Raw genomic sequence first — 11,588 nt, forward strand, 5'->3', positions numbered from 1 at the left:
CTGGAGTGTAACTGTATAGGTTCCTGTGACCTTTGACCCCATAGATTAACATTCATTCATTAACAGGAAGGTTCACATTCAAATACAAAAAACCTCTCCACTGTCCTGTTCAACTGGACTGTGCTCTTACTAATAAGTATAAAAAGTTATATATATATATATATATATATATATATATATATATATATATATATATATATATATATATATATATATATATATATATATATATATATATATATATATATATAAAAAATACATGCAAACTGGCATTTCAAATCAACACTGGTCAAAATCCTAAAATGTAATTAACAGTAATTGAACCGCTGCTCTCATTCTCATTAACTCTTGTGCAAAAAGAAATAAGTTTTTCCTATCTGAATTTTAAAATATTAAGGCATTTATTTTACGGAACCAGAAATTTAAAAAACTAAGATCTCTTATGTAACCTGTTCACACAGTATATCAACACAAAACACATTCGTGTGCTTTAGGTAACGTCACACGTCTTCATTTCTCAGCACAGACTGAACACATGGCATTTCCGTGGTCATACCAATACCAAGAACCGCAGATAGATAAAGCTGAATCATGAGAATAAATCATGAAGAAAAGAAAGAAACTGTGGAGTTAAAGGGAAATTTCACCCTGAAACACCTTCATGTTGAAATATCTGATGTGTTTAGTAATCAGGTTGTGTTACCGCGCTGACATCACAGGGGGTTTAATAGTAGGGGAAATTCAATGAACTCAATTAAGCAAGAGCTTCTTTTCTCGCTCATCATTTTCCAGTGAAGTTCAACATCATATTAATGAGAAATCCATTGGAGACATTGGACTGAAAGTTCCAGAATGCAGTGCAGCTGTACGGCTAGTTTGCGATCGACAAGATGACAAGTGTAAGGAGGAAATTGAAGAAAATTAGAGTGACAAGATCAGACAAGATTATGTGTGCTTCTGAGCTTTCAGTAGTAAACTAGGCTCTGTGCACTTTTACCATCCACTCCAAGCAGACCTTGTTGCTAGCGCAGCCCAGCTGAAAGCTGTGTGATGGCGGCTGGTGCTAAACTCAAGCCCCTGGCTTCACTTCAGGCCTCCGGGCAATTTTCCGCTTACAGCATGTTGAGCTCTATGAGGCGTCCGGCGAAGACTCCCACCGTGCCAATGATACACACGGCCATGAACACGCAGAGCAAGATGTGATCCAGCACCATTGCCACGAACTTCCACTCCTCAGCAGCCTGGAGGAGAGGGGGAGAGAAAGAACGAAAGAGAGATTGTCAAAAGAGGAAAGCGCTAGAGAGGAGAGGAAGATTTTGACTTGGTTCTGAACATGGGAAATTTCCACTGAGGTCAAACTTTGGACAAGTCTAAAATCTAACAACCTGAGAAAAAAAAAGGAAAAAAAAAAAAAGAGAAGAAGCAGAGGAAGAAAAGGCAATGTGCAAGCAAGTAATAGAGAGAGAATGAGGAACAGAAAGATTGCTCTTACGTTGTTGGACTCTTCGTCACCTCTCATGGTTTCAGCGATGTATTTGACACCATCAATGGCGCTCTGCACCTCCGGGTGTTTGATGATGGGTGACTGGAACGTGACGGAAGAGGGCACAGGTTTCCCAGAAATGTCCGAGATGTCAAAGTCGGCAGGAAAAGGGCGTCTGTCTTTCCGCTCCTCAGACGGCCGCTTCATGGAGGAGAAGAACATGAAGTGCGGAATGGTATCGATGAAGATCTGCAGCATGGAGAGAGGGTGCTCAGATTAGAGTCAGACTAAAAAACAACTCGGGAACACAATGATTTCTTTATAATGATGTCTTTTACACAATTGATCTGTACAAAAATAAATCAGTTTGTACAGGAATACTGCTCGTATTTTTTATTATAAATAGCATTTTTGGTTTAAAAAAAAAAAACAAGAACAAAAAAAAAAACACAGAATAATTAGCCTAACCACATAGAATACAAGAGCCTATTGAATATGCATGAATATGCAAATAAACCCGCCCCTTTCCCTTTCATGGTTAGCCAATGCTATTAGCTTTTGCATATCCTGCTGTAACAAAAATTACTCTGGATGGTCATGTACTAAATATAAACTAGTGCTCTAGTTATTCCTTTTTACATCCAAATCATTTATGAGTATGATTTACCTTAAAATACCAGTCGATAATGACAGACCCTCTACATGACATTACAGTTGTGTAGGGAAGCTAGCATTGGCATAGCATTCACCTTAGCACAGAGAAATCTTTGATCAAATGTATTAAATATAATGTTTGGGTTTTTTTTTTTTTACTTAGAGAACACAATGAACATCTTTATTTTACACAGCAAAGAAATCATAAGCTGTCATTTTACTTAACACAAAGTGCTTTTTTTCTGTATACTTTGAATAGCCCTGACCTAACTACTAACTACTGAAGAAAATCCCGTTCTCCTACATTACTAGTTAGCTAGTCTGTGTTTCGTGATCCCAACCTGAGCTCGTGTACAGTAAATAATGTATATAATATCCATCCATCCATCTTCTATACCGCTTATCCTTTTCAGGGTCACGGGGAACCTGGAGTCTATCCCAGGGAGCATCGGGCACAAGACGGGGTACACCCTGGACAGGGTGCCAATCCATCGAAGGGCACAATCACATACACATTCACACACCCATTCATGCACTACGGACACTTTGGAAATGCCAATCCACCTACCATGCATGTCTTTGGACTGGGGGAGGAAACCGGAGTACCCGTAGGAAACCCCCGCAAAGGGGGTTCGCACACACAGGGCCACGGTGTGAATCGAACCCCCGACCCTGGAGGTGTGAGGCGGACGTGCTAACCATTACGCCCAAACTATATAATATCTAAAATATTATTTTTGTACTGAAGTAATGAGAAAGTCTACATTGAGTTTAGAGGCATGTCACGAATACTGAGATCTATAACACAGTGAACTATTTAAAAATCACAAAAGGGAGTTTTGTCAATTTCAATATTATTTATTTATTATCATTTTCGCTCTGCGTACCTTGCGGACCCAGGGAGACATGGTATGTGTGCTGGGAGAGCGGTGGTGCGTGTTGATGACAATGATGGTGATGATGATGGAGGCGATGACGAGGATCATGGTGAAGAGCATGTATTTGCCGATGAGCGGGACGGCACTGGAGGTGGACGGGATCAGCTCGACGATCACCAGGAGGAACACAGTGAGAGACAGCAGGACGGAGATACTGAGGGTCATCTTCTCACCTACACACACACACACACACACACACACCAGATAGATAATTTAGCATTATACGGCAGAACTGAGATGTTTAAATTTATACACATGCCAGCACACAGTTGCTGAGATACCGGAGTCAGTGGGCAGGTAGAAGACGAGGCCGGCGAGGAAGGAGAAGAGCATGCAGGGGATAATGACGTTCACGATGAAGTACAGCGGCAGTCTCAGCATCAGGAAGTGATAGGTGATGTCCAGATACGGTGTGTTTGGGCAACATGCATAATACACCCAGTGTTTCCAGCTCCCGTAGTCCTTCATCACCCACTCACCGCTCTCCATGAAGTTACTGAGGTCTGGACGGTCGCTGTCCTACACACAAATGTGTTACGATATTAATTTAAATTAAAAAAAAAAAAACAGTTTTCATTCTCTCTGAATGTGATAAACATTCTGTAATATGATGCATGTCCATCCTTAGCCTTTATCACTGCCTCCAACCTCTTTCACATCCTCTAACCAGCTCCCTGTTTGATTCCCTCTATTATTCTTGACATACACAATATGGTCAAAAGTTTGTGGACACCTGATCATCACACCTATATGTGGTTCTTCCCCAAACTGTTGCCACAGAGGAACCAAGAGGCCCACTGGAACCAAGAGGCCAAAACATGTTCCAGCATGATGATAACCCTGTGCACAAAGGGAGCTCCGTGAAGACATAGTTTGCGAAAGTTGGAGTGGAAGAACTCGAGTGTCCTACACAAAGCACTGACCTTTTTTGTACTTGAGTTGGCTCCTTGAGTCAGTTCTTTATGTCAGTTCTTTTATAAGGTTCTTTAAGTCAGTGCTTTGACTAAGCACTCTGAGTCAGCTCTTTGAGTCAGCTCTTCGATTCAGCACTTTGAGTCGGCTCTTTGGGTTGGCTGTTTGAGTCAGCCCTGTTTCAAATATCTGAACTGTTTGTTGGCTCCTTGAGTTGGTTCTTTTAGCCAATTATTTTATTAGGCTCTTTGTGTCAGCTCTTTGAATTAGAACTTTGATTCAGCTCTGGGTCAGATCTGAGTTAGCTCTTCGGGTCGGCTCTCTGAGACAGCTCTGTTTTCACTATCTGAACTGTTTGTTTGCATGAAAGGCATGCATTTACATTCAGCTGTGTGTGACTGTGTGTGTGTGTGTGTGTACCGGGTTGATGACAACCAGGTTTCCATCGTAGGTCCATATGCCGAGCTTCATGCTGCAGTTCTGCAGATCAAAAGGGAAGTAAACGACCACAATCTCACAGTAGCTCTTAAAGATGGCTGGAGGATTCCACGTGATCAACCCGGTGTGTTCCAGCAAGACCTTTGTCTGGTGCACAATGGCGAAGTCTCCATCAGCACTGCAACACACAATCACACACCATCACTCATTTAACTGCACAGTCAATTTCTGCATGTAATGGGAACTAAATAAATGACAGTAGCATACCAAATACCTACCCTATTGACTCATTATGAACATATAAGAATGCTTCATTCTTTAGAAATATAAGTAACACACTTGGCCATTTAGACATTTTCGATGCGTCCTCATTGAGAGTGTACAGAAATCTAACATGAGCTTACTTGTTATAAAGCACTAAATCTGGTTTCCAGATGTCAGTGGAGGGAATTCGAATCTTCTTGATTCCTCCGTAGTCGTCTGGGTTCCACTTCAGGTTCACATCCTTCCATTGCTGAATGAAAGAAAAAGAAAAGAAAATGAAAGGATATGCACCACGCCTTATTGACCACAAATCAATACTCTCCTGCTTCGCTTATTGCTGCAAACTGGTGATGTGCTGCAAAATGATTCTGTTTAGTGATTCGAGTCGATCAGATGCAGAACTTTTACTCACTGACCCATTCATCTTTGGGAAGAGAGGCAAATATTTCTACTGTTTCACTGTATTCTTTATAAAACACAGCAGCCTGAGTGGTTACAATGGAAAAATGATCAAATTAAGGTTCATAGAAAGTTTGGCGATGAAATGAAGTCACATTTTCGGAGACTTTTTGTGATGCGGTACAGTCAGTACACGTCAAGTAATGAATAAAACCCTGTTATAGGAAAACTACTGATGACCGATTGGTGTGATAAAGTATATTTTCCAATAACAGCATGAACTGAATGTCTTTTATTCCTCTTGTATCACAGCAATTCACCAACAGCTGCAATTTTCATTAATGAGAGAACATTATACCACACGCTTAATGTGTAGTTACATTTAATGTTATAGAATGGCTGTGAAGCAATTTCGTTCTTGTCATAAGTTAATAGTAGCTATAAACAGTGGTCCCCTATTCAGTCTATTTTTTTCCCCTCTTCTTTATTAATCAGCCATAAACAAATGCAGCTTGCCATGTTACAGAGAAACATGTAGTGAAGTCTAAACTCATCTGTCCTGAAGATTACAGCTTTAAATCTGACTGTTACAGCGCTGACACTGGAGACTCCTTCCCCAAATGTCAAATATAAACGTGTCTTTCAAACAAGTCCCTGTAGAATGAGATGTTACTACAGAAACACTAACATATCAGAACAAGCGCATAAATATCAACCTGTGATTTTCCTTGCCTTTAATATTCTCATGCGTCTGAGAAGCAGACGGTTTAGTCGGTTAGTTATCTTTAATCTGTCTGCAGCAGTGACGTGTATTTTGACTTCTCTGATTTGATACAGCTCATGGAAAAACATCTAACCTCTTAAATAACAGCCAAACTCAGTCATAAGAGCGCGATAAGAGGTAAGCACGAAGATCCTAGAGTGATTTTCAACAGGACACAGAAAGAGACACAGACCTGCTTGACACGCACGTTACTGGTGACGATCTGATTAACTTCATCCTGTGGGTGAGGAAAGAGAGAGAGAAAGTGAATGTGTGCGTAAGATAAAAGAGACCGGAAGAGAGAGAGAGAGAGAGAAAGAGAGAGAGAGAGAGAGAGAGAGAGAGAGAGAGAGAGAGAGAGAGAGAGAGAGAGAGAGAGAGAGAGAGAGAGAGAGATCAGAGTAAATCCTGATATCGTGCATGTAATTATATAAGAATTCACAATGTCCTTTTGGGAAACTAAAATCTTAGGAGAACCTGATAGAACTCTGTGTTTAATTAAGCTGAAAGACAAATGGAGAGATAAGTGGTATTTAAAAATTTATGGGTGTGAAATATCTGATCAGGTAGAAACATGGAACCATGACAGAGAGTGAACATTATTAAATATTAAATACTACAGTACAGTGCAAACATTTGCACATCCTTAAGACAAAGGTGTTTGGTTTCATAGATTTTTTTTTTTTTTCCATTATCACAAAACAAAAACTAGAACAAACAAGAACAATGCTGGTTTAGTAAAGATATTCAGTTCAAGATTTAATAAAATGATTGAAGGATATCGATTCAAAATCTTCCTTTCTGCATGTGATATAGATTTATATTGTTCCAGGATACACCCATGTTTCGGATTTAATCACTTGGAGTTCTTCTAATGTGTAGATTAAATGTAAGGAGGTTTATGTGTGTTTGAGAGAGAGAGAGAGAGAGAGAGAGAGAGAGAATCAAAATGAAAAAAAAAAGAAAAAAAGACCCAAATTTAAAAAAACAGTCATATAAGCAAGTCAATAAATAAATAAATGAATGAATGATCAGCCAAATTAAACAGTCAGACAAATAGATAGATAGATAGATAGATAGATAGATTGATAGATCAAACAGGACATGTGAATTAATAATTGTAATCTACATCTGCATAATAGACAATCTCTATATTGTTATTTTTTTATATCTAGAGAATAATCAGGAAAGCACATGACCCAAATGTTACGCTGCTGAAGTTCAGTTATGGTGCTGTACAAATCAATTCATTAATAATAACAGTTAGCATGACATGATATTGGCATAAGCATAAACTGTAAAGAGGAATGAAAATATCAATCAAAATATGGAAATAAATGCCATCCATCTATCCATTTTCCATACTACTTATCCTACGTGCGGTCGTGGGAGCCTGGAGTCTATCCCAGGGAACTCAAGGCACAAGGCAGGAGACACCCTGGACGGGGTGCCAAGCTCTCGCAGGGCACAATCGCACACACGCTCACAAACTACAGACAATTTGGAAATGCCAGTTAGCCACTCAGCCTACAGCACATGTCTTTGGACTGGTGGAGGAAACCCGAGTACCCGGAGGAAACCCACAAAGCACGGGGAGAACATGCAAACTCTGCGCACACAGGACGGAAGAGGGACTCGAACCCCCAACCCTGGAAATAAATGAAGTCGGAAAATTGATTTTAAATGTAAAAACAGTGATGCATGGCATTTCAATGTTGCTCTACCGAGACATAAACAAGAAATATAGGCCTACGGGATTATTATTTATGCAGTTTATTATAGATTTCCATGTTTAAAAAAGGCCAGTCGAGGAAAGGAAAATAATATCGCCACAGTTAAACTTTAGAGTTAGAAGTGTGTATCATCTGTGATCTTCAAGCACTGAGAAAAAAAGAACAAACAACTATACAGTGAATTGTGTTAGTGCTTTATGGATTTGTGTATAGTAATTGCTGAAATTGTCTGAATAAAAGAAAAAACACAAAAGCAGTGTGAGGTGCTTTTTTTGTGAGGAGTTACCACACTGATGAGCTGGATGAGCTGCAGCCCGACAGTCACGACCACGGCGTCGTTGAAATGGTTCACAGGCCGGACCACCTTGTTATAGCCTTTAAACAGATTCTTTATCAGTCTCGTCTCATCATAAGAGCACTGACCTGGACCTGAACCTAGACCTACAACACACACACAAACAGTTTGAGTTACTTTAAAACATCCCTGCTATCCAACAAAAGCAAACACACAAAGGGGGGATTAGTCCTGACAGAGACAGGCAACTGCACATGGCACGCATCTAAACACACGTCATCTGAGCTGCTGGAGGTGGATATGCCCAGTCACGTCATGCACGTGCAATCTCCAGCGACGAGTAGGATCTTTTCTGGCTCTTGGATCAGTTTGCCGATTACATTACCACTTCAGCTCACTTTGTGGAGAATTTGCTCCGTTATTTCTGCATTGATTGGATTTTAGATGTGAGTAAACATTACTCTAGCACAGGGGTGTCCAATCTTATCCGGAAAGGGCCGGTGTGGGTGCAGGGTTTCATCTCAACCAATCAGGAGCCACACCTGATTCCACCTGTTTAATCAGTTGATCTTAGCTTTCAATAGACTCAGGTGTGCTTCCTGCTTGGTTGGAATGAAAACCTGCACCCACACCGGCCCTTTCCAAATAAGATCGGACACCCCTGCTCTGGCATCTCATTTAGCAAATCTACAGAATGTCTCTCTTTCTTTCGTATAAACCTACACATGTTCTTATAGCTCATGTCAGTGACCCAAGGATTATAGGATGATGGCTGATCCTTTTATTACATTAGATTAGAAGCGAATATCTCATTTATGTCAATAACTCAATGCATTATATGACAAGGTCACATCGATGACGTAGCCTAATAAGAATGATGTGGAACAAACTATTCCACATACTTAAAGGCAGATAGACAGCTATGTACATTTGTGATTTCGAATAGTATTTTAAATCTGCAGTGCTATACTGGCTCTAACAATCAACAACAAAAACAACGTTATACTTTTAATATCAGTCCATACTGTATATGGAGATGAACTCTAGGGGGCGTGTCACTCGGTGAAATTGCCTGACATGACTGTCACTGATTGGCTGCATGGAAAGAAATCAGCCCCAGTGTCACTCTTTGTTTCTTCCTATCATATGTATTTTTCTCACAACCATCGTTGGTGGTGCTGTTGCGCTAGAAGTTCCACAAATATGCGAAATAATCCGCCTTGTGTTGATATCTGTTAACAACAAATAACATCATATGGATGGCGAAAAAAGAAACATTACATATACCGATGTCTTTGTCTTCAAAATACAAGCAGGGATTAACCCTGGTAGTACATTTATACCAGCTGCCCCTGACGCAACCTTTCATTATGGCCACCTGTTACATAACTAAGGATCATATGGTGAGCTTGACCACAGATTCCTCTTAGAAGGATCAACATAATCATATGAAAGAAAAAAGTCATTAGTCATAAATGTAAATTTTTTTTACATATTGCATACATGGACTTTTGTACACATGGTTGCTCCCCTCTTACTGTTCTTTTGGTGGACGTCGTTTCATGTTCCATATTCTTTCCAGTTATTAATAATAAACAGAACAACATTTGAACAATGTTCAAAGTTTGGGACACTTTTCCTGAACTTGGTCCCGGACTTATTTTGACAGCTCCTTGTTTTCCATGATGCTCTTTCTTTTATTAAGATATCACATCTATCACATAAGACAAATTATGTGTCTTCTGATGGTAAATAAACCTATTTAAGGGTTTCACAGCAATGGTGGGGCGGGGGGGGGGGTTACTTGTGCAATAACGACTTTTACCATTTTTCAATATTCTACTTCCAAACCATTGTATTGGGCGACGACATGTAATTCCGATTAAATCCATTTCAGGTCTAGGTATTAACCCAACAAAATGTGGAGGTGGGTGGGGGAATACTTATGCAAGCTACTGTCGGGATTAAGAAGCCATCTGGAAATCAGCCAGCACTTTTTCCGGAAGCGGCCTGATGTTTTAAATGGATTGGACTTTACAACAACACAACCTATTTACCAGCAGCATGAGGAATTCAGAAATGGATTCTACATTTCAAATCATTTACTCTTTTCTGTGTATATTCATTTCTCAGCTGCATAATGGGGTGAATTTGGAATTTAGTTTAATTTCCAAAATGCCTCTACAATAGTCAACATTTCATGTATGTAGATAGTCAACACCTTGAGGATTTCAGAAATGCATCATGCAAAGGTAGACTTTGTTTTATTATTGAGAAAGGAGCTCATACGAAGTGGAAATTCAAAAAACCTCACCTCGTATATCCTCACAACCATTTCCAATGACCTTTAGTTTCATTAACGGAGGGCCTGAAAACCTAAAAACCCTCAAATAACGAAGCATGCATGCGCCGGTGACCAGAATTAGAAACATGAAGCATGCGGCACACGTGCACCTGTCATTGAAACATGCGTACCGGCGCATTCCCATGATTCCTCAGCCATTCGAGGTAGACTTTAAAAAATTAGCACAGCATTCAGTCACAGTTCACCATCTCATTCACTTTAATATTTCAGTAAAGTGAGCTGAACAAATGAAGCTGGACACAACAGACTGTAACATGTATTCATAAACTTCTCCGATTATTAGAATTTGTGCAATATTATTTTTTAAAAATGCGATTTATTATTAGTTTTTATTTAACCAGAGTAGTCACATTAAGACAAAAAAAAAAAAATCTCTTTTAGCCCTGGCCAAAAAAAGACAACACAACATTCAGACAGAACAAATATCACTGCAAAACAATTCCCTTAGAAATATCTGAAAATCTGAATTGCACATGTTTCTAGAAGTTATTCCATGATGATGGAGAGCTATAACTATAGTAGAAGATGTAGATTTTTTTTTTTTTACCTTTGATACTATACATTTACCTGCCTAGAAATAAAAACAAGCAATTTTTTTCTATTCTACTCAGCAAGTCCATCCTCAAACAGGAGCTGAACAGAACTCACCGACTAGAAGAAGAAGAATCCCAGGAAGCAGAGACACTCGTGCGTGATTCATCTCCAGGCTGTGCTTAAAGAGTTCAGTGAAAAGCTGATCAGACTGACATTTAAGCGAAACACTTCAGAGTTTTGTGTGTGTGTGTGGACTATTGTTGAAAGCAAGAGAGGAGCAGCTGCTGGCTCTCAGAGCTGAAACACTAACCTCATGGTGACACAAATAAACAGCTGCAAGTTCCCGAAGATGAGCAGCGAGACAAAAAGCCATCAAGCTACCAAAATCTCACTTATTTTTAGATCTCGTTTCATTTCACAGGCAAATATGTGAGTAATGGGCATGTTAAAAACACGTGAATGTCGTATGCATGGCATCGTGTGAAAAATAAGCTAATCACAAGAATTTGTGAAAACTTGAGGTGAAAATAAATGGATCATGTGTAAAAACGTATAATGACTGAACCATGTAATCAAATCATATACGGTATCTCACAAAAGTTGATGGACTGGCCAAGCATGTCTCCAGATGTAAACCCTATTGAGCATCTGTGGAGCATCCTCAAACGGAAGGTGGAGGAGCACAAGGTCTCTAACATCCACCAGCTCCGTGATGTCATCATGGAGGAGTGGAAGAGGACTCCAGTGGCAACCTGTGAAGCTCTGGTGAACTCCATGCCCAAGAGGGTTAAGGCAGTGCTGGAAAATAAT

General features: G+C 39.8%; 1 protein-coding gene across 1 annotated transcript; it reads right to left on the reverse strand.

The window, feature by feature from the left end:
- Window positions 1–227: 227 nt before the first annotated feature.
- chrna1 (cholinergic receptor, nicotinic, alpha 1 (muscle)) lies at window positions 228–11,030 on the reverse strand. Its single transcript, XM_017480783.3, has 9 exons — window positions 10,893–11,030; window positions 7,871–8,025; window positions 6,045–6,089; window positions 4,830–4,939; window positions 4,408–4,603; window positions 3,357–3,594; window positions 3,025–3,248; window positions 1,493–1,732; window positions 228–1,241 (listed from the first exon to the last, which is right to left on the reverse strand). Exons 1-9 carry the CDS (start codon window positions 10,942–10,944, stop codon window positions 1,113–1,115), a joined length of 1,389 nt encoding a protein of 462 aa, XP_017336272.1. The 5' UTR covers window positions 10,945–11,030; the 3' UTR covers window positions 228–1,112.
- Between the last annotated feature and the right edge of the window lie 558 nt (window positions 11,031–11,588).

The sequence above is a fragment of the Ictalurus punctatus genome, chromosome 12 (genome assembly GCF_001660625.3).
Source record: "Ictalurus punctatus breed USDA103 chromosome 12, Coco_2.0, whole genome shotgun sequence".
NCBI lineage: Eukaryota > Metazoa > Chordata > Actinopteri > Siluriformes > Ictaluridae > Ictalurus > Ictalurus punctatus.

Excerpts from the sequence above, each read along its gene's own strand:
- chrna1 (XM_017480783.3), bottom strand. The coding sequence starts at position 10,944 with ATGAATCACGCACGAGTGTCTCTGCTTCCTGGGATTCTTCTTCTTCTA. Across the intron at positions 6,090-7,870 it reads TCATCCAGCTCATCAGTGTG|GATGAAGTTAATCAGATCGT; the intron begins GTAACTCCTCAC and ends CCTCACCCACAG. Across the intron at positions 4,604-4,829 it reads GATTTAGTGCTTTATAACAA|TGCTGATGGAGACTTCGCCA; the intron begins GTAAGCTCATGT and ends TGTGTGTTGCAG.